The following is a 21,303-nucleotide window of genomic DNA, read 5'->3' on the forward strand; positions in this document are numbered from 1 at the left end:
GCCTGCGGGGCATTCGGGAGCACGAGGGCCCAAGGAAGCAGGAGTAGTCGGGATGGGGGCCGGGCTAGGGATGCTAGAGAAGTCTGCACAGTGGAGGACAGGGCCAAATGCCTGAGCCCGAGGGTGTGGGAAACAGAATGCAGGCTGCCCTCCTGTGTCCTGATTTGGGGAATCAGGCCGCAGCGGTAGCTCCCGGTGAGACAGGGTGAAGGCAGCAAGGTGCGGGAGGTGGGGTAATGAACTCAGGGGGCAGAAGGGCTTCCTCTGAAGTGCCTCAGGGAGGTCGGCTCTGGGCCACAGCAGGAAGGCCAAGGTGGAGACAGGTTGGAGAAGCGAGCAGTAGGAAGTCGCGCGGGCCAGGGATGTGGAGGCTGGCTCTGCTCCCCACCCCAGGGCAGGGTGAGGGAGTGAAAGCACATGTGTTTGTGTCTGAGTGAGTCTCTACAGTGGGGAGAGAGGCTGAGTTTAAGGCTTTGGGGGGCATCACCATTTAAGGAGAGGAAAAGGCACATGAAAGGGAAGTGTCAGAGACCAGGAGGATGGCGAGACTGCACGCTGGGATTCTCGGAGGAGGGAGGAGTGGTGGGCAATCTCCCACGCTTCAGAAGTGGTCCGACGCTGCAGAGCTGATCAGGTGACCTTGATGAAAGCAGTTTCCCGGTGGTCCTGAGGGTGGAGGCCGGGCCACAGTGGGTGGAGCTTGGAGTGGCAGGGGTGGCCGTAGGGACTCGAGTGTCCATGGTGTCTCACAGAGCTTGATGGTTTGGGGTTATTTTGTGTTGAATGGGAATGAGTTGAACATGTTTCTGTGCTTCTGGGAAGGATCGCGGAGTGGTGGGGTTAAAGATGCAATAAAGAATCCATAATTGATGTCTTGATGTGACAGGGTCCTCGAGGAGCCAGAAAGGAAGGGGTGGGATGCAGGCTGAGTTCCAGGTACAAGAAGAAAGCAGTACAGGGATGATTAAGAACAGAGATGTTTGTGGGTAGGCGCAGAAAGGAAGCTGGGGGAGACCACCAGAGATTGCGTCTCTGCAGATCGCGAGCCTGGAGACGGGCCATTGCCTGGATGAGCATAAAGGGCCGAGCAGCCACTGAGCAGAGGACGAGGCACAAGGCCAGGGCCAGGTTTCTCCTTGACACAGCACTGCTTTGCTCCTCCGGTGCTGAGAATCAGGAGGTTGCGACGTGACATAATAAACTTTTGCTGCATTATAATTTGCATTGCCTTTAGCGTGTTAACCAAACAATTGTGGTATTGAATGCAGCCGTTATTTTGTTTAACTGATTCTTCTCTTCATTTTTAGTTAGAAATCCTGTGTTCTGTCAACATTCTCCAGTTCATATTCATTGCCTTAAGACTGGACAAGATCATCCACTGGCCGTGGCTTGTATGTAACTTTTTAAATCCTTAAATAAACTTTTCTTTTTATTATAAAAGTTATTCGTGTTTATTGTAGAAATGTCGGAAAAGACAGGCAAGCGAAGGTAATAGGATAATAATCACCCATAATCCACTGGGAGATAACATGGTTAGTGTTTTTTGTTTCCTTGTTTGGGGGTTTATTGTTTCATAAAGATAATTGAGATCATACTGCATGTATAATTCGGTATCCTGCTTTGTTGTTCTAATGTTGTATTATAAGCATTTTTACATGTCAATAAAAGGTTCTTATAAGCATGACTTTTCAAGTTTAATTGATGCAAAATATTCTTCAAATACATTTATGAGACTGTCCCCTCATTTCCGAATATTGAAGTTGTTACCGGTGTTTTACAATTATAAATCATGCTGCAGCATATAATTTTGTGCATAAAAATCTTTGCCTGTTTTTTTTTTTTCCTTGTTTTCCTAGGAAGGACTACAGAAACAGTATTACTGGGCCAGAGGGTGGGAACTTTTTGAGGTTTTGAAATACAAACTGCACTGCCAACTCCCTTTTCAAAAGAGCTGTGCCAGTTTACACTCCTGCCAGGGGTGAAGTCTGAGTCACGCGAGTGACCTCTTGCTTCCGTTAATGGGTGTTCGGTTAAAACTGATCGTGCATAGACAGAAGAATGGATGGAGAGAGAGATATATATGGCAAGCTGCAAATTAGAGAAAACAGTACGGTTTCAACTAGTAACGCATAGAAAGAAGATGAGACAAAAGGTAGAAGAATTATCTTGCCTCTGGGAGGCGAGGTCTTGCCAGGGTTTGGGGTTTTCTCCCCGGCCCCACCCTGCTTGATGTGTACTTTTGTACATAAGACATTGTCTGTGATTAACATGGTTTACCTTTAAAAAAAAAAAAGGTAAAAAATATAGTTAAAAAAAAGAAAATATTCGTTTGGCGACAAGGAAGAAAATATGGGAACATAAGTTACCTCTCTAGTGAATAAAGACAAGATCCATCCCTTCTGCCTAAAATCTTTGATAAAACATTCATAATAAAAAATACTGTTCAGGCACCCATCTTACATCTTCAGGGTGCTGTGTCTAGAGAACAATAATTGGGTTCAGAGCTTTCTGTTGTGCCATGGAGGAAACAAATCTGGGTAAGACCAAAATTTTAGTGTAAGGTGAAATCAGAAGAAAAAAAAAAGATTAGGAATTGTGCATGTTTTCTAAAGATGAACAGAGGAATTTTTCCAGCCCCAATCCTGTGCAAGTCCCAGCAGATGCAGCAGCCAGATTGCAGGTTTCCCACAGTGTTCAAGAGAAACCAAGTGAGGCTGGTCGCTAACATTCCACCCACGAGGGCCAGGCCTCTAAGTGAGTCTGTTCCCAGACGTGCTTTAGGAGGAGGGACATAAGGGGAAGCTGTGCACAGCAAACATCCAGTCAGGAGCTCTGAGCTCCTCAGAAGGATTAAAACTCATATACCAACTCAAGTCCTGGGTCTAAAAACGAAAGGTAAAAACTAAAGAACTGTTAGAAGAAAACATAGGAGAAAAATCTTAGGGATCTGGAGTTAGGTGAAGAGTTCCCGGAAGTGGCACCAACAACACGGTCTATAAAAGAAGCTCAAAATTAAAATGAAATTAATGAAAAGACAGGTCCCAGACCAGGAGAAAATATTTGCAAAGCAGATGTCTAACCAAGGACGTGTATGCAAAGCATCAAGAGCTCTCAAAACTCTAAAAGCTCAACAACCTAATTTTAAAATTGACAAAAGACTCGAACCGACTATTCACAAAGAAGATAGACATATGGCGAATAAGCACATGAAAAGGACATCATTACCCATTCGGGAAAAGCAAATAAAAACCAGGATGAGGTACCACAGCACACGCATCAAAATGGCAAAGATAAGAACCACAATACCAAGTGCTGGGGCAGACCCGAGGGACCCGGACCCTCGCCCGTCGCTGGTAAAAATGCCAAACTGGGTGGATGCTCTGGAAAACGGCTCGGCAATTTCTTATAAATTAAACATGGAGTTACCATGTGACCTAGCAGTGCCAATCCTGGGTGTTTCCCCTGGAGAAATGTAAACGTACAGCCACACAGAAACCTGGGCACAGATGTTTATAGCAGCCTTATTTGCAATTGCCAAAAGCGGGAAAGCACCAACATCTCCTTCCCAGGGTGACTGGATAGCAGGCTGGGGTGCATCCACCCAGTGGAGCAGCGCTCAGCAATGGAAAGGAGTGACGTGTAGATACACGCAACAACCTGCAGGCATCTCAGAGATGTTCTGCTGATTGGGAGAAGGGAGCCTCAGAAGGTTACATGCTGTATGAGTCCATCTCCATCACGTTCTTGAAGAGACAAAAGTGTCGTGATAGAGGACAGAGCAGCAGCTGCCGGGGGTTATGGGTGGGGCGAGGGGGTGACACAGTGATGGGAGAGCACGAGGGAGTCTGGCAGGGTGAAGGAGCTGTCCTGTGTCCTGCCCGAGGCTCCACAGATCTATACGTGTGTGCGTGAAAAGTCATAGAACTGGACACCAAAGGATAACAGTCAATTTTACTGTTTTGTAAGAGAAGACAAAGGGACAACAGATGTACCCAAGGGGGCCATGCAGAAGGGAGAAAAGGCCACACGGGAGGAGCCTGCTGAGGCCCCCAGGACTCATCGTGTGGGCTTGTGTGTGAGGGTGAAACAAGCTCTTTCTGGTATGACAGCAACTGATACAGAACCCACCTGGGCGAGGCAGTGGAGACCGAGTGGCGGAAGCCTCCCAGCCTCAACTTGCAAGTTCATGGAGGGCCTGGGCCCCCTGCGCAGCCCGGGTTGCCAAGGAGCCTTTGGCCACAGTGCCTCTGGCAGGATGGGAAATGACTAGGAAGAGGGGATGTCCGGGTGAGCCAGGGCGCGGGTGGAGGGGAGGCGGGCAGAGCCCGGGGCCCGCTGAGCGAGCTCACGCCTCAGGGCAGTGGCCGGGGCAACGGCAACCCCAACAGTGAGCAGCAGGTCCTCTTCCCACGCTGGCCCCATCCAGGCCTGGCACCGTCTTAAGCGCAGAGATCCGGGAAGGAGTTGGCTCTGCCTACCCTAAAGACCTTTCTTCTCTCCTCCTCCCTTCAGGTCGTGTGTGTCCCCCTGTGGATTCTCATGTCTTTTCTGTGCCTGGTGGTCCTCTACTACATCGTGTGGTCCGTGCTGTTCCTGCGCTCCATGGATGTGATCGCAGAGCAGCGGAGGACACACATCACCATGGCGCTGAGCTGGATGACCATTGTCGTGCCACTCCTTACTTTTGAGGTAAGCTTTCGGCAGAACTCTTGAGGCCCAGCAGCCTGCGCTTCCCCAGCACAGCAGCTCCCCGGGCGAGCCTGCCAACAGAGGACCACAGGACAGTCAGAGCGGCCTTTCTCTGGGGGCCTGGGGGCTGGCAGTGAGAAGTGTAGCTTTCTAGCCACCACGCATCTGAATGTATTGATTTGTCGTCTTCTTTTTTTTTTAATTTATTTATTTATTTATTTATTTTGGGCTGTGTTGGGTCTTCATTTCTGTGCGAGGGCTTTCTCTAGTTGCGGCAAGCGGGGACCACTCTTCATTGCGGTGCACGGGCCTCTCACTATCGCGGCCTCTCTTGTTGTGGAGCACAGGCTCCAGACGCGCAGGCTCAGCAGTTGTGGCTCACGGGCCTAGCTGCTCCGCGGCATGTGGGATCCTCCCGGACCAGGGCACGAACCCGTGTCCCCTGCATCGGCAGGCAGATTCTCAACCACTGCACCACCAGGGAAGCCCCGATTTGTCGTCTTCTCGAAAGAGAAAGTTGGATGTGGTATTTTTGTATTTGAGCCCTGTGGAGAATTATAGAGTGGGCACTGTTGACTCCTCCAACAAAACAGCAGCAAGAGTTTCCCAGAACAGTCCTGATGTTGGAAATGTTGTAGGTGGATGGATTTTGCTTAGTCCTGAAGAGCCATATGAAAGCTCTTCTTGTCCTTTCCCCCAGAGTGGAGGGTTACCGTTGCCTCCTGTGGAGCGAACGTCCCCCTTATGAGACCTGACGAGGGAGGGGCAGTGCCGTCTGGCTTCAGAGAGGGTCTGTTTTCAGATGCTCCATCGACAGAACCTCAACTGTTTCTCTTTCTTTAGATCCTGCTGGTTCACAAGCTGGACGGCCACAACGCGTTCTCTTGTGTCCCGATATTTGTCCCGCTCTGGCTTTCCTTGATCACTCTCATGGCAACCACATTCGGGCAGAAAGGCGGAAACCACTGTATGTACGCAGCATTTCCGAAGCGCTTGAACTGTGTGTGTGCGTGTGTGTCTGTGTGCCTGATGCGTGGCTGTGTGTGTGTGTCTGTGGCCCCGCTTTATGAAAAGACGCGCCTAAGGACCCCAATCAGGGAGTTTCCCTGGGAAAGGTAGGACTGAAGAAGGCCTGGAATCTTCCAGGGGAAGGGCGTGCCGTCAGCCTTGCTTTCGTGGCCCTATGACCAGAGGGAGGCCTGAGCGCGGCAGGCAGCCTCTCTGAGCCCATCCCCTCCGCTGCAACACCGGGACCAAGATTCCTTTTTCCCAGGGGCTCCTGAGGATGAGATGAAAATCCACATCATCTGCCAAACCCTGAGCGTCCTCCCAGTGTCTGTTTTGTCCTCGCTCTTGCCAGCGTCATTCCTGAGGTCTCCAAGTCTTGTCAGTGGTGCCCGGCTTCTCTCTCTCCCCCTCCACCTGTGTGCTGTGATAGCCCGTTCTGAAGTGCTCTTTGATGAGGGCCCCTTTCCTCACTAGACTTTGAGCTCCTTTGCATGTAGCCCCAGAGCATGCCCTTCTGGAAACTAATGCCACCGGGGGTTTTGCCCCAGGAGAGCCAGCACTGAGCTGACGGTTTAGTGGTACCCAGACCAGAAGAACGGGCCTTGGAGAAGGAGCTTTGAGGCCTGGACCAACACACGCCTGCCATCTTCCCGGACTCCAGAGGGTGATGGAGATCCTTTTCTTGGGTGACATTCTTTGTCACACGTGTGTTTCTTCTGGGCCGGGAAGACTGGAGGATGTTGACATAGTCCAGACACCGCAGATATTTGAGGCTCGTGAGAGCAGTAGTTCGCATACTGGAGGACCCATCAGAATCCCAGGACTGCCCCCCGCCACCCCGCCACAGTTTCTGGTTCAGGAGGTGTGGGCTGGGGCCCAAGATCACATCCCTAACAGGCCCCAGGGAGACATCTGGTAGCTGCCAGTCCAGGACTGCCACCTGCAGAGCTGCAGAGCTGCAGGGCTTCCTTCTTACCCTTAGTTGGTACTGAGGCCTTGCTCAGGCTTCATTCCCAAGACATCAGGATAAAGCACTACAGTGTACAAGGAAAAGTTCTCATTCATGAAAGAAAAGTAACCTGAAGTTCAGTGGAGACTAGTGTTTGAGAAAGTACATTTCTTCCTTTTCAGGGTGGTTTGGGATTCGCAAGGATTTCTGTCAGTTTCTGCTTGAAATCTGCCCATTTTTGAGAGAATATGGAAACATTTCCTACGACCTCCACCGTGAAGGTAATGAGGAAACTGAAGAAACGCCAGTTCCAGAGCCTCCTAAGATCGCTCCTATGTTTCGAAAGAAGACCAGGGTGGTTATCACCCAGAGCCCTGGAAAGTATGTCCTCCCACCTCCCAAATTAAATATCGAAATGCCAGATTAGACAGCCCCTTCCAGGGCAGATCGTGAGAGGACCTGGCCCGCACTCTCCCGCCTTCCTCTGCCTCTCCGTTCACCTCCCCCACCCCCAGAACTGGAGCTGGAGCTGGGTCTCCGGGGACTTCCATCTCATGCCTTGTTTGCACTCAATGCCTACCAGTGACTCACCGCGACAGGACACGCAGGTGACAGGGGCCTGGAACACGCAGCATGGTGTGGGGTGCGTGTCAGCGGCTGTGGATCTGATGGAGGGAGCCTGTGGAAAGGGAAGAAGTGATTTCCCCCGGGAAGGTGCCTGTGGAGCTGGCTTGGAGCCATCCTGGGTGGCTGATTCGGGCTGAGCCTGAATGGCTACACAGCTGGTTTTCAAAGTGTGAAAATTCCCATCAAAAGTGTTATTGAAAAATTATTTTTGAACCAGGCCGGCCTGGCCACGTAGCTCAGATGCCCCTGTTGTGGCATAGTTAGGGGACTGTGAATAGGCCTCAGGCCCCGTGTGCACCCATGCTGCCTCAGCTGGCCATGCTCCTGCCGTGGACGTCGTTTCTCTCTGGGTTTTTACTGGCCCCATTGGTGAGCCCTTTCTAATGGAGTGACTCCGTGCCTGTATAGTATTTATACAAATATTTTAGCGTTGTAATATACCGTGTTAAATCCTAGTTCTGTACAGTATATTCTGTTAAAGTATTTTTTTACAAGCTTGTACTGAAGACATACGTGTTCTGTTGCAGAAGTAGAGGCCAGTGGCACCCCTGTCCTGCCCATCGGGGTGCCACCCCTTCATGGGACATTGCCATTTCCCCTTCAATTTCTCCACAAACATAGTAGCTGCTACTGCCAGAACGGCCACAATAAGCAAGAAACTGCTTTTTTCTAACATGCTGGGAATACTGACTTGCAGAAAGCCATAAAGCACGACTGGAAGCTGGAGCACTGGAGAAGGGTGCCAAGACTAAACGTGGCCATCAGAGTGTGTGCGTTGAGGTCTGGGGCTTTGTGTCTGCCCCCAAGCTGGGCCCATGCTTTTAGCTAGGAGGACCACGACTCCAGGAGCTGGGGGTACAGCCACAAGTCAGAGGGAAGAAAGCAGATGCGATGGGAACAAGCAGTAAAAGAAGGTAAAAGGAGCCCTGGCATTGTCACCTGGGAGCAGGGGAGAGGGGGAGAGGGGGCAGCTGATACCTTGTCTAAACCGGGCTCCGCTGGCATCTACCACGCCCACCGCTCCACCCTGGCGCCAGCCTGTAGGAAGCCTGTGCTATCTGAAGGGGGACACTTGGGATGGTGCCAACTTTCCTGCTTGGTGTATAGCAAATGTAGCCCAATCCACTCCTTTCTTCCCCTTTAGCTGTTCAATAAACTGGTTCATCATTTTCCATGTGCACTGTGCGGGTCTTAATTTGGATATGGTCCAGGATGCTGGAAGTCCTGTCAGCGAGCACAAAAGGGAACCTTGAGCCGCCACCAGCAGCCGAGGGGAGCAGGGGTGGGTGAGCATCTCTCAGGAGTCTCCAGGGACAGCCAGAATATGCACTACAGAGAGGAAAGCGGGAGGCCCAGGGATTCGGCTGTTGGCGGGGGAGCACACGGCCACAATGCTGACAGCTGAGGAGGTGCCCGAGAGTGTTTGCGAGTTCCCAGACATTCTAAAGTGGAACTCGGCTTTTCAGTGGTCCTGAGGCATTGCCCAGTCACGTGGGCACCGAGTACCACTTACATCTATGCCAAATGCACTGTGATTTCTGGGTAGCTCACCCTAGCTGTCTCTAGAGACAGTAAACTCAGGTGGCGTTTCAGCCCACGGTTTGCAAGAATCGACAAGGAAGGCCAACTTTTGCTGGTGATGGAAGGCTTCCTGCAGGTAGCCAAGGGCCACCGATGGACCATTGCTTAAGCTCCTTAGATTCAAACTCGCTGTGAGACAGCACGCTTCTCCGTAACCACGGTAGCTGTGAGTTAAGTGGCAGGTACCTTGCCTCCTGCTGTATGTCCCCCTGATTCCTCAGGACCCCATGAAGCACGTGCTCCTACGAGTATCCTCGTGGGGAAGCAGAGGCTCTGAGGGCGTGAGCCAGGCAGCTGGGGATCAGCCGGTCTGTGGTGCCGGCCTTGGCATCTTCTGGCCGAGCCCTCGCTCTCACCCACTGGGCTGGGCGCCTGGGCCGTGGGAAGGTGACGTATTGGGTTTGGAGGCATTTCTTGGTCGTGGAAATCTCAGGAAGATCCTCGAGCCCGTGACCAGAGTAGGGTGGGGGGCATCAGTGGAGGTGGCTGCACACGTGGGGAGAACGTGCCAGACGGGCGGTTGTGCATGGCCGCCTGTCTGATGTCCGAGCAGCAGGTCCCAGAGCAGGATGGCAGCACTCACGGCCTGGGCAAACCCAGACGGGGGTCCCGTGGACAGCGGTCGGCAGAAAGTGAGCCGCACCATGGGTGAAGGCTCAGGGCGACCGCCCCGTCCCGGGTGATGGGAGACTAGGTGTGCAGAGTGGGACCAGCCTGGGGTGGACACGTGCAGGCTGAGGAGCCGCAGGGGACAGCGGCCTGACCTCCTCTGTGCCCAGGAGCTCACCCATCACCGCTGCAGCCCCTGCTCTGCACCTCCTGTGGACCGACGGCAGGGCCTGGAGAGGGTCTCTGTGGAGGACCAGCTGCACGGCCTGTGACGGTGCCGAAACGGCAGGGTGCCTGCACCCTTGACCGTGGGCCCCGTCCCGGACGTTGCTCGTGCTTGAAATCATGGGTGCTGTGCAAGGCCCGGAAGGCCAGGGGTCACACAGGAGGACCTCTGACCTCGTGGGCCACACGTGGGTCCGTGCACGTCTGCCTGGCCCGGGGGCTCCGGGACCAGAAGGCCGTGCCCGGTTTGCACGAGCGCTCGGCCTGTGGCTCTGCACCCGTGCACGAGTGTCTTCGTGCCCCCTGCGATGACGGGCGTGAAGCAGGAGGCTGACGTGCTGACGGGCCTGCCCTTTATGATGTCACTTGCTGGCTGGGCTGTGATGTCACCCCCGAGCCACCGGAGCACTTCTGTGAGGGGCTGAGCGGGAGTGTGAGCCCAGGGTGCTGCCGGCCGCGCTGCACTGTCCCGTTTACGTGGCGGAGGGACACGCCGCGCGCCGCATGGCTGCGGACGAGAAGGGCCCCGCCGCGGGCAGGGCGCCCGGCTTCGGCGAGGCGCCTCTTCCTCCCGACACAGCGGCTCCGGCCCTCGGCTCAGGGAGCTGCAGCCCCCAGTCCCTCGCCCTGGACCAGCCCGTGCCCGCGGGACACCCCGACCTCAGGCTGCTGCCTGGAGAAGCCGCTTTCCAGGATTTGACGGAAGAGCCTTTCTTGAAAGGGCCTCGCACCGCCTGCGAGGCCGTGTGGGAAGGCAGCCTGCTCTTCCACCCCTTTCCCTGGAAGCTGTGGACGATCGTCCACAGCAGTCGCTTTGCGTCCATTTGGTGGAATGAAGACGGGACTTGCATAGGCATCAACAGGCCGCTGTTTCAAAAGGAGGTTTTGGACAGGGACGGCCTAGACAAGGTGTTCAAGACAGAATGTATGAAGAGCTTCATCCGCCAGCTTAACCGCTACGGATTCCGCAAAGTGCACCAGGACATGCACACGTCCCTCTGCGTGACCAACCTGTCCACGAAGGAGCGGCCCGCCCACGTCCTGAGCGAGGTAAGGAGAGCGGGGGACAGCGGGGGAGGAGCCCTCTCCAGGGTCTGAGCCGCTGGGCCCGGGGGTGGGGGTGGGGGGCGGGTGCCAACCCCGGGGCTGCCTGGGACGGCGGCAGGCGTGTCGGGAGAGCTTCCTTTAAAGGTGGTACTTGGGGACCGGCGTGACGGCCGGAGCTGGCAGTGCCACGCGCTGTGTTGGGACGTTGTTATGGGGGCCCCGAAGTGTTCTCAGCACAGGGACGTCACTTCTCTCCCTCCTCCTTTTCCCTTTGGTGTGTCTGTGTGAGGTGATGCGTGTGAACTGGACCCCCTGTGGTGATCGTTTCACAGCACACGCGGGCAAGGCGTCATTGTGTACTCCTGACACGTGGGCAGTGCCGCTCGTGCCTGACACGCAGTCACACCGGGGGACAAGAGGACACTGCTGCAACGCTGGCCCTTCCCGTCCTCCTGCTCGGGGACAGTGGCCCGCCGGGGGGAGGGCGGAGGTCTGTGTGCCCCCTTGACTCCCATAGCTCCAGAGCATCACTTGAGTTGGGGCGCAGGTCCCTTCCTGGGAAGCAGTCAGCGTCCCCAGTCTGGCCCCTGGAGGTGCTGGCCAGGGGGCGATTCGGACACTTCCTTAGAAAGCTACCGAACCTTGTTGCAGTCTCGTACCTGCAAACGCCAAGTCCCCTTTCGTGGGCCTTGTACTCATACTAAGGGGCCATTTTCAGTCATTTTCCAAGGGCGAAAGGTGATGGTGAGTGAGCGAGTCTCGGGGATGTAAAAGCTGGGGCACAGCGTCCTGCTGGGACCGGGTCCCGCTTTCTCCAAAGAGGCCTTGGGTCGGCTGGGGGAGGGCGCCCAGGGGCCCAGCCAGGCGGCTGCTGCTTGCGAGCAACTCTTTTGTGACTCGGGGTTTCCTTTTCTCTCTCAACTGCGACCTCAGTTACACTTCTACCACAGTCCCCTGTTTCAGAGAGACTGCCCGCACCTCCTGGTGAGGATGAAGCCGAGAGTGCGCACTAAACCAGCATCCGGGCCGGTGGACGGCGAGCCGGCAGCCCCGGGGCACCTCCCGGCGCCCAGCGCCGCGGAGCCTCAGGACGGCCTCCCACCGTATCCTGAGCACATCCAGGGGACCCCGAGCCACCCGCAAGTCGACCATGCCTCCGCCCTGGCCAGGACTGGCTCTGTCGCTCCGGCCCCACCTTGGACAGCAGCCGAGCCCCCTGCGCCGGATCCCAACGCGCAAGTTCTGGTCCCTCTAGTCCCTGTCCTGGCAGAGGTGGCCCAGCCGGCCGAGGCCCCCTGGCTCTGCTGCTCCTGGCCTCCCGCCCAGATGAGTCCTCCCTGGCCTGTGCCGGGCCTGGCCGCCGCACCCCCCGAAGTCCTCAGCCTGCCCCCCGCGCAGCTCCCGGGGGCCGCACTTTTGCCTCTTGCGCATCCTGGATTCCCGAGGTGGCCGCCAGGCCTGCCGCCTCCCTGACCTTTATCCCTCGGCCCCTGAGCCCCTTTGCTGCTGCTGCATGGGCTCCCGCTGTTTCCTGGAATACCCGACCCCTCCAGGCAGGCCCACAGAGGACCCTGACCAGGCAGGCCCTGCAGACACACGGAGGTGGTGACGCGGCCAGAACCTTGCAGGGCAATAAAGAGCACGGGGCCATGAGAGCGATGTTCCACCCAACACGTGTTTGGCGCCTCCGTCCTGGGCGTGGCTGAGCAGTTGATTCCCCTCAGCAGGAAACGATGACAGGTGACAGCCCACCCCCGGCACGGTGCGGGCACCTAGCAGACACCTGGAGAAGCCCCTCAGATGCCCTGTGTCCACTCACTAGAAAGACCCTTGAAGGGCTGGACAAGCACAAGGAAGGCCCTGGCACCCGCGGCTTCACAGTTGTGGGGGCATCGTGTCCAGCAGGGTCTCGATTTGACAGATGAGAAGAGCTCAGGCCTTCCCGGTCAGAGGCCTGAAAAGAGCCCTTCCTGTCCTGAGACGCACAGGTGTGGAGGTGACGGTCCCTGGCAGGGGCCTGCGGGTGTTCAGTTTGGGGGTGCTCTCTGGTGTCTGGACAGCAGGATTGAGGTTTGCTTTTCACTGCGGGTCCTGCGTCTGGAGACATTTTCCTGCTTCTCTTTTCCTTGCCTTTCGAGCTAAACACTTCAAGGGCGCCATGCTCCACCACCCTCTGGGCGCTGGGGTGTCGAGCTTATACCGCGAGTCCCTGTGGTCAGCGCCCAGTGGTGTGTACAGAGCACTGAAGGCCAGGGCACACCCCCAGCTCACAGCTGCTGCCTCCACGTGTGGGGGATGGGCCGGGGGACCTGGCCAGGACTCTGTGGCTGTCACAGCGATAGGGCGACATCCCCTCCCAAACACTGCTAAGGAGGGGGCGGGGAGTGGGAATTGCCTGGAGTTCCAGGGGTTAGGACTCTATGCTTTCACTGCGGTGGCCCGGGTTCAATCCCTAGTCGGGGATCTAAGATCCCCCAAGCCTTGTGGGGTGGCCAAAAACACAGAAAAGAAAAAAAAAAGGTGGGTTGGGGGAGGAGGGGAAGTAGACCCAAGGTACCAGGAATGATCCAAGCACCAGCAGCCAGAGGAGCCCCGGGTCTGCCCGGGTGAGGGGTGGTCCCATCTGCCGCTCCCGTCTGTCACAATGCAACAGCTAGTGCACGTCATGGGGGTCTCTTGAGCAGCCCAACAGCAGTGCCCCAAATGAACGATGCAAAAATGGACAGAAGGGACGGAAGAAACCGGTCTACAATAGAAGTGGGAGACTTCGGTCCCCCCTGTGATGGATTCAAATGGATCCCCCAGCTCCCACCCCAACCCTTAAGTCCACCTGCTGCAGTGCTAATCCCAAGCTGCATGTATTTGGAGATAGCACCCTTGGGGAAGTCAGTAAGGTTAAATGAGGTCACAAGGGTGGGACCCTAGTCAGACAAGAGCGGTGTCCTTTGGAAAAGAGGAAGAGACACCGAAGATCTCCCTCCCTCTCTCCCTCCCTCGCCCTCTCTTCCTCCCTCCCATCCTCCCTCTCTCTCTCTCTCTCTCCCCCTACCTTTCTCCCCCTCTCTCTTTCCCTCCCTCGCCCCCCTGCCTTTCTCTCTCTCCCTCCCATGCCCCCCTCCCTTTCTCTCTCTCCCTCCCTCCCTCTCTCCCTTTCACTCTCTCCCTCCCTCCCCCTCTCTCCCTCCCTCCCTCTTTCTCTCTCTCTTTCTCCCTCCTCCCCTTCTATGGCCCTGTCGATCCCTCTCTCTCCCGCCCTCCCTCCTTTCCTCCCTTTCTCTCTGCCCCTTTCACTCCCTCCCTCCCTCCACCTCTCTCCCTCCCTCCACCTCTCTCCCTCCCTCCCTCCCTCTTTCCCTCCCTTTGTCTCTCCCCCTTTCTCTCCCTCCCTCCCTCCCTCTTTCTCTCTCTCTCTCCCCCTACCTTCCTCCCCCTCTCTCTTTCCCTCCCTCGCCCCCCTCCCTTTATCTCTCTCCCTCCCTCCCCCTCTCTCCCTCCTTCCCTGCTCCTTATCTCTCTCTCCCTTCCCTGTCTCTCCCTCCCTCCCCCTCTTCTCTTGCCCTCCTTCCATCCCCCTTCCCCCCTCTCTCTCTCCCTTCCTCCCTTCCCCTCTATCACTCCCTCCATCTCTCTCTCTCTCTCTCTCTCTCTCCTCTCTCCTTCACTTCCTATCGCCTCTCTCCCTCCCTCATTCCCCTTCTCTCTCTCCTTCCCTCCGTCCCTCTCTCTCTTGCTTTCGATTCCTCCCTCCATCCTGTGTCCCTCTCCCTCTCTCTCTCTCTCTCTCTCTCTCTCTCTCTCTCTCTCTCTCTCTTTCTCCCTCCCTCCCTCCCTTGGCCCCCCCAACCTGTGCAGGGAAGCAGCCAAGTGAGGGACCAAAAGAAAACCAGCTGTGTGCGAGCCAGGACGAGACGCCTTCCCTCACCTGGAACTGCACTTTCCAGCAAGTTGAGGTTGGACTTCTAGCCACCAGGACTGGGACCCAGTACATTTCTGTAGTTTTAGCCACCTCCTCTGTGGGACCTTGCTATGGCAGCTCTAAGCAGACTAACACAGCTTGCTTTCATTATGGGTACAGCGACCAGACAGCACCGCAGTAAGGGAATCACAGATTTGAACAGCACTGTGCAAAGACTAGGTCTCATGACATGTGTAGACTATTAGCCCCAAGAACAGAATAGACACGTGCTCGTCAAGCGTACCTAGAACGTTCTCCAGGGTACTCCACGCGTCAGGCCACACAGCATCCCCCAGTGAACTTAAGGGGATACAAACAAAAGGGCTGAAATCATACAAAGTATGTTCTCTGGCCAAAAGAGAGTGAAATTAGACCTCAATGACAGAAGGAAATGTGGGAAATCTGCAAAGAGAGGGAAATTGAGCCGTGCGTCCCCAAATAACCGCATTAGTCTGGGACGATGCCAAATCCCACGGCACAGGATGAGGGGCTGAAACAGCAGACACAGATTCTCACGGTGGTTCCGACCAGGAGGCCGAGAGGGAGGGTCCAGCAGGGGTGGCTTGTACTGCGGCCGGCCTCCTTGGTTGCAGGTGGCCGTGCTCTTACCGCCCCTCACGTGGTCACCCTCTGTGCACGCACCCCCAGCCCCTGCCTTCTCTCCTTGTGTGTGCTGATCCGCTCTTCCCTCGAGGGCACCAGCCATCTTGGATTAGACCTCATCCTAATGGCCTCATTTCAACCTAAGAACCACTAACTCCAGTCACAGTGACATTCTGAGGTTCTAGGAGATTAGGGCTTCAACATGCAAATTTTGGGGGGACGCAGTTCAGTCCATAACAATAGCCCAGGGACCGGACAAGGCATCACAAGGGAAATTAGAAAATACTTTGAAATGAAGAAAACACATACCAAAGCCCCCAGGACTTATGGCACGCGGCCAAAGAGGCACTTGGGACCTAAAGCTGCAAACACCCCTGTTCCAATGGAGGTGACACCTCAAATCAACAGCCTCATCTTGAACAGGGACAAGCGAGAAGAAGAGGAAGGTGAGTCCAAGCATCCTGACAACAAATTTTCACGAGAAAAGAAAAGCTGCGCTAATCTACGTACGCGGGGATCACAAGACGTGTACAGGTTGGGAACCTTCACAACATGGGGGAGGGCGCATCTTTCTTACACGCTCAGTAACAAGAGCTACATCCACCGACCACTTCATTTGGCCCAGGCTTTTTACAAGCAGGTCACATCATGGGGAAATTCACACCAATGCTTTTGCCTTGTACTATTATTAGGAGGCCCATTTTACAGATGGAGAAATCGAGGCATAGGGAGTCTCCATGATTTGATCAGCTTGTCACTAGAAGGACTCTTATTCAAGCTCGCATCATATGCTTGCAAAGCCCCATCCCCGCACTGGCCTGACCTGTCTCCCCAACAGTCAAGGGGGATTCAGCTGTCCTCCACGGGGTCCTACTAGCTGATGCCTCAGACCACATAATGGAGAAAACACAGGGAAGCCAGGCATTAGTGCCCATGAGAGCCTGACACTGGATTCTGCCCACGTGGCCTCCCCAGCCCCATCAGGTCACCATCTCTCGTGAAATGGACACGAGGACCAGGGAGGAGGGTGAGGGTCTAGGACTGAGGGCGTGAGGATGGAGAAGGGTCTTGGACGTGGGGGTCCGAGGCACGGCCCTCTGAAGGCGGCTCCTATGCTCAGGCTTGGGCCCTGCTCTCTCCTTCCACTGCCCACTCTGCTCCCTTCTGTCCCAGCGGCGTGGTGGCCCCACGTTCTCCTGCAGGCTCACTTCCCCGGGCACACTGGCTGTCAGGCAGGCGGCAAGCCTGCATTCAAAGCACGGAGACCGCCGGGCCGGCGGACTCTCCGCATCCCCACGGGGCGTGAGTGTCTGTGCCCTTCAGGGCCCTGCGGATGCACCTCCTCCTGGATGCTTGCTCACACGTGGCTTTACACCCTGCTGCTGTCTTCTGAATGTCACTTGGCTTCACACCCTGCATCCCGCCACCGACCCAGCCCTATCCCTGTGCCCAGCCCCAGCTCAGGGACCACGGACAGGCACAGGCCCGGGCCCCCGCGCTTGCTCACAAAGGCCCCTACAGCAGCAGCCGGCGATATTTGCCACACAGGAGGGTAGGCGAGAGCCAGGCAGGAGGTCAGCCCTTTGCCGAGGAGGCTGGAGCTCAGAGCAGACTTTAGCTGGGGCTGGGGAATGGGGGCTTCTCGGGAAACAGGGCCACGGCTGAGACAACTCACACCAGCCCCTCAGGGGGCAGGCTCAGCGCACGTAGAGAACGTCAGAGCTTCCCGCTGACAGGCAGCAGCTCCCGTGTGCCCTGCCCCGCCCTGGTCAGGACTGGCTGGGTGCCGGGGTGGTGTGTGCTCGTCCAGAGTCTACTGGGGAGGGTGCTGCTGCCCCCCTGAAAAGTGCCTCCCTGAATGTCCCTGGGGCGCTCTTGGCGTGTCCCGGCCGCTGCTGCGCTGCCTGCCACGGCCGTCCCTGGGCTAGCACTGTCCCCCATCAGTCAGTTCACTGCACGAACGGGCACTAGGAATCCCTGCTTTCCCCCGGCAGTGCCCCACGGGGCTCTGGTCCTGGAGCACCCGTTGTCCCAAGAGCACCCATTTCCTGCTGGGGTCCAGGGCTGCAGCTCACCGGCAGAGGCATCTGCTCCCACCTGCCTCCCCCGGGCAGCCCAGGGCAGGTCAGATGGGATCTGATGGGTGCTGCTCCTTCCACCTCTCTGGGGCGGCGGACCCTCTTCACAGCCTGCATCACCGGGACCCCAAAGCCCTCTCCTGCCTGGCTCCTTTCCAAACCTTCATGCGGGTCTGCGGGTGGCTGGGGCCTGGGGGAGCGTCCTGGGGACCACCCCTGCCATCTGCTACAGCCTGTCCCTCTGCTCAAACACCCTGATCGGGGACACCAGAGTCCTAGGCGGCTCTGCGGGTGGCTGACAGGACACGCCTGTGCCTCTCGCACTCAGGCTCAAAAACCAAAACCTCACGGTCACATTCAGAAGGCCATCAGTGTACTCAAACATTTGGGCATTACGTAGGGAATGATTTCAAAATAAGTCGGAAGCACAGAGATTCGCCCCACATCCCCGCGGCAATGATCATCACTTACCAACCACGAGGAGGCTCGCCAAGTGGCTGCATCACGTCCTGCCAGCTCCACCCGAACCATGATATTGGTGGGGGTGGGGGATGCTTCTCTGGGACTTTCAGATAAACATACATGCACGAGGTCATCAGGACCGGGGCCTAAGCGGCTCTTAGTCGGGGGACAGGCAGGGCAAAAGCCAGGCTGTGCAGACCGAGGCCAGGTTCCGGAGAGAGTGGGCGCTGTGGGCAGCAGGGTCACCCCTGAGGGGGACTCAGGGCTGGGCCCCACGAGGACGCCCCCGACCTCAACGGGGCCGTTCGGCAGCTGGCGGCTGCCCTCCTGACAGAGACTCAGCACAGCCCCGCGGGGACGGATGGGTGCCGCTCAGGGACCTAAGGGTGCGGGTTGCTTGAGGGAAATGCCCTCCGCCAGCTCCCTGTGGGGCAGCCTCTCTCTGGAACACCTCCAACCCTGCCCAGGGCCTTAAAGGCACAGAGTCTGGCATCTCACATCTAAGGGTCAGAGGTGCCGGACTTAAGACCCTGGGGGAGGAAGCACAGTGGTCTGTGTCTGTGTTGTCATGGCTTGAGGACTAACCCCCGACCCCGGTGTGCCTTCGATACAGATGGCCGTGACAAAAATGCTTCTGCTCAGAATTCAGTGGCAAAGGGTCATCCCATGACCCCTCTTAAGTGAAGAGGACTCTGGCAGTGCTGTGTCCCCACTTGTGCGGGGAGGAGAGGAAGACAAGATGGGGACGAGCACCTGACGGCTCTCCAATGCCACACTGCCTAGTAGAGGCTCAACAAAAGCAGGGCTTACCTTTTGTGATGACAAAATCCCCTTCTTTTCCGGCAGGAGTGTCTGAGCAGGTTACATTGGCCCTGAAATTCTCCACCTTTTCCAAGTGCCCACCTGCTATATGGCAGGTGCTTCAAATCCAGGATCCCACGTAAGGTTCACGTTGTCGTACGGCGCTCAGCAGGGAGGGCTGCCTCTTTAGCCCCCGGTGCCGTCTGCACCTCCCACTGCAGTGACCTCCCAATCCCATTAGGCCCAGAAGTTGCTCCTTCCTTTCGATGCCAGGTCACAGCCCAAACCTGTGGGTCTCTGATGCCGCCATATTTCTGCACCTGCCTGAACGCGGGGACACTGGCGGACGTTGCTCCTTAGTGGCTAGGACTTATTTCTAGTATTATTCTGATCCCAGACTCTGTCCTTCTCCCCTCTGGAAATTGCTTTCTTTTCATGACATCTCAGAGAATTTGCAGCTCCATAGGAAACGGAATAGAAAACCAGTCAAAATTGCTGTTCTGTGTGTTTTACTCCTGCAGGATATATTATTCAATTTGGATGTGTGTGTGTGTGTGTTTGTGTGTGTCTGTCGGCATGGAGGGAAGGGTGGTGATTTCCCCAGCTGGGTGCAACTCACGCAAAGTTCCCAGGATTCCAGTCACATGGCGACTCCTTTCCACTTTGGCAGCCTCTCTTCTTCCAAACCCCCTATTTTCATCCATTTCATCCCACTGAAATCTAGACCTTGCTCACAAGTGGCCAAAGTAAACTCCAGGTGACTAAAATGGTCGTTTCCATACGGTTGGTAATTGGCTCTCCCAGGGCAGGGAGAGGAGGGCCAGCCCCGGGAATACCGAGCAGGGCTTCAAAGAGCAAGACCCTCATTTCTCTGGAAATCCTCGCAGATGGCGTGTATGAAACACCTACCCCTTCACTGTGGCCCACTGCAATGCAACAAGAGCCAGCACCCCTTCCTTCCTGCCCCAGGGCGAGATTTCTCTCGGCTTTATCCGTGACCCAGAAGGACATCTCACAGCAATGTTCCATTTCAGACTTTCCCCTCCAACCCAAGACACACCCTCTGCATGTCTGGCTGCTGCCACCGCCCAGCTTCATCACCATCACCTCCCACAGAAGGAACCCCCACTTCCCAAAGGCCCAAAGTGCCCTGGCTCGGGGCACTTAACGCTCCAGGGCTCGCTCCTGGAGCCCCACCGCCTCGTCCCATGTTGTCTTATTCTGTGGGACTTAGGGGACGTCTCACCACCTTCCTCATGTGACAGCGGCTCCTAGACCATCACTCTAGGTGTGGGTGTGTCCTGCTTTTCCTAGCGTTCCCGCTACTAACACAGGCCCTTCCGGAGAGCAGAGGCTCCGTGGAGGTCTGCGGAATAAACAAGCCAGTGGGCAGGGGGCTTATTGACAGAGATGAACCTTCTCCTACTTTCTTAAAATACCCGTGCAAATCCAACTCAACAGAGATAGTTCGTTTTATTTACAGAATGACAGACAAGACAGGGAAGCAAGAACTGGAACAACAATGGCTTTTATTTTTCTATTTCTTCCCCCATCTATATCACTGCTAAGTACTTCCACGTTTCCAGAGCAGTTCTGATTCCAATTCCGTTATCTTGAACACGGTCACAAAACGAACTGGGAGATTTCCCAACCTCTCTTACAAAACAGCAAAACTCTTGTTCTTGAACTGAATTAGCGCAAATAACTGTGGGATTAACGTCATACACAAAGTTAGACACTGAAGCTTGTTTAGTCTTCTATTCAAAGAACCAACATTTGAAAAATTCCTAAAGAAAACAGACATGGAAGTCCATGTCAACATACACAACAGGAACCCAAAATGCCGCACACCGGCTTCCCCCAACTCGCCCGGCTCTCACTGCTTAGAAGGCTGACCGCTCCCTCTTCAAACTCGGAGTGAAGGATCAGCCCCCCTTCCTGCCCCACGGGAGAAGCTGCTGGACGTGGGACTGGCTGCTGCTCTGGCTGAGGCTCCCTCTTCCTCATCGCTCACGCTCTCTGCAGACACGGATGGGAAGAACCTGGGATCCATGCTATTGACCCTGAGCAGATGCTCCAGGACCTGCCACTTGCTGGCCTCCGCGTAGGCCCGGGGACCCCACAGGAACTCGTAGCGGGCAGGGTCGCTGTGGGGCACCTGCCGGTACTCCAGGTAGCCCGTATGCACCCACACTTTGGTGAGCAGCTCCCTCCCGTAACACAACCCCAGGTTGCCTAGCACTCTCCACACCTCCTCCTCAGGGACGCGGTCACCGAACAGGCTGGACATGCTCAGGACCATCACCAGGTGGCCGGCCTCGCACGTGCGCTGCCCGTCGCTCAGCACTGCATCCCAGGTGAAGCCCAGGGTGGGGACCAGGACGTAGGTGCGCTCGCGGGGGTCCACCTCCCTCACATCCAAGCCAAACACCAGCTGCAGGCACTCGCAAACGACGCGGAAGACCACGGGGAAGTGGTCCCGATGTTCCGGGAGGACCGTACTCAACATCTCTGCCTCGGAGGTCGGCTCCCCGATACGAAACTTGACGAGCAGGAAAGCCACCAGCTCAGCCATCAGCACAAGAAGTAACTCCGGGGGCAAGGACTCAGCATAGGCGGAGACTGAGGGGGCGCCAGGGGAGGCGGGGGACGAGGGGGCTGCGGCCTCC

The 21,303-nt window shown here is 56.1% G+C and overlaps 2 protein-coding genes across 3 annotated transcripts in view; both read left to right on the plus strand.

The window, feature by feature from the left end:
* TMEM185A (transmembrane protein 185A) overlaps positions 1–8,449 on the plus strand; it is a 31,561-nt gene extending 23,112 nt beyond the window's left edge. Inside the window, exons 4-7 of one of the 2 annotated variants that reach the window (XM_032619962.1) lie at positions 1,308–1,391; positions 4,513–4,689; positions 5,533–5,656; positions 6,829–8,449. In XM_032619962.1, coding sequence (XP_032475853.1) covers positions 1,308–1,391; positions 4,513–4,689; positions 5,533–5,656; positions 6,829–7,073 — 630 coding nt within the window. In that variant the 3' untranslated portion in view covers positions 7,074–8,449. Of the gene's footprint in view, positions 1–1,307; positions 1,392–4,512; positions 4,690–5,532; positions 5,661–6,828 lie in introns of both variants that reach the window. The other variant, XM_032619963.1, reaches the window with a different exon arrangement.
* Positions 8,450–10,192: 1,743 nt separating this feature from the next.
* Positions 10,193–12,208, plus strand: LOC116747242 (heat shock transcription factor, X-linked-like). Its single transcript, XM_032619020.1, has 2 exons — positions 10,193–10,738; positions 11,699–12,208. Exons 1-2 carry the CDS (start codon positions 10,193–10,195, stop codon positions 12,206–12,208), a joined length of 1,056 nt encoding a protein of 351 aa, XP_032474911.1.
* Positions 12,209–21,303: the final 9,095 nt, after the last annotated feature.

Source organism: Phocoena sinus, chromosome X, assembly GCF_008692025.1.
Source record: "Phocoena sinus isolate mPhoSin1 chromosome X, mPhoSin1.pri, whole genome shotgun sequence".
Classification (NCBI taxonomy): domain Eukaryota; kingdom Metazoa; phylum Chordata; class Mammalia; order Artiodactyla; family Phocoenidae; genus Phocoena; species Phocoena sinus.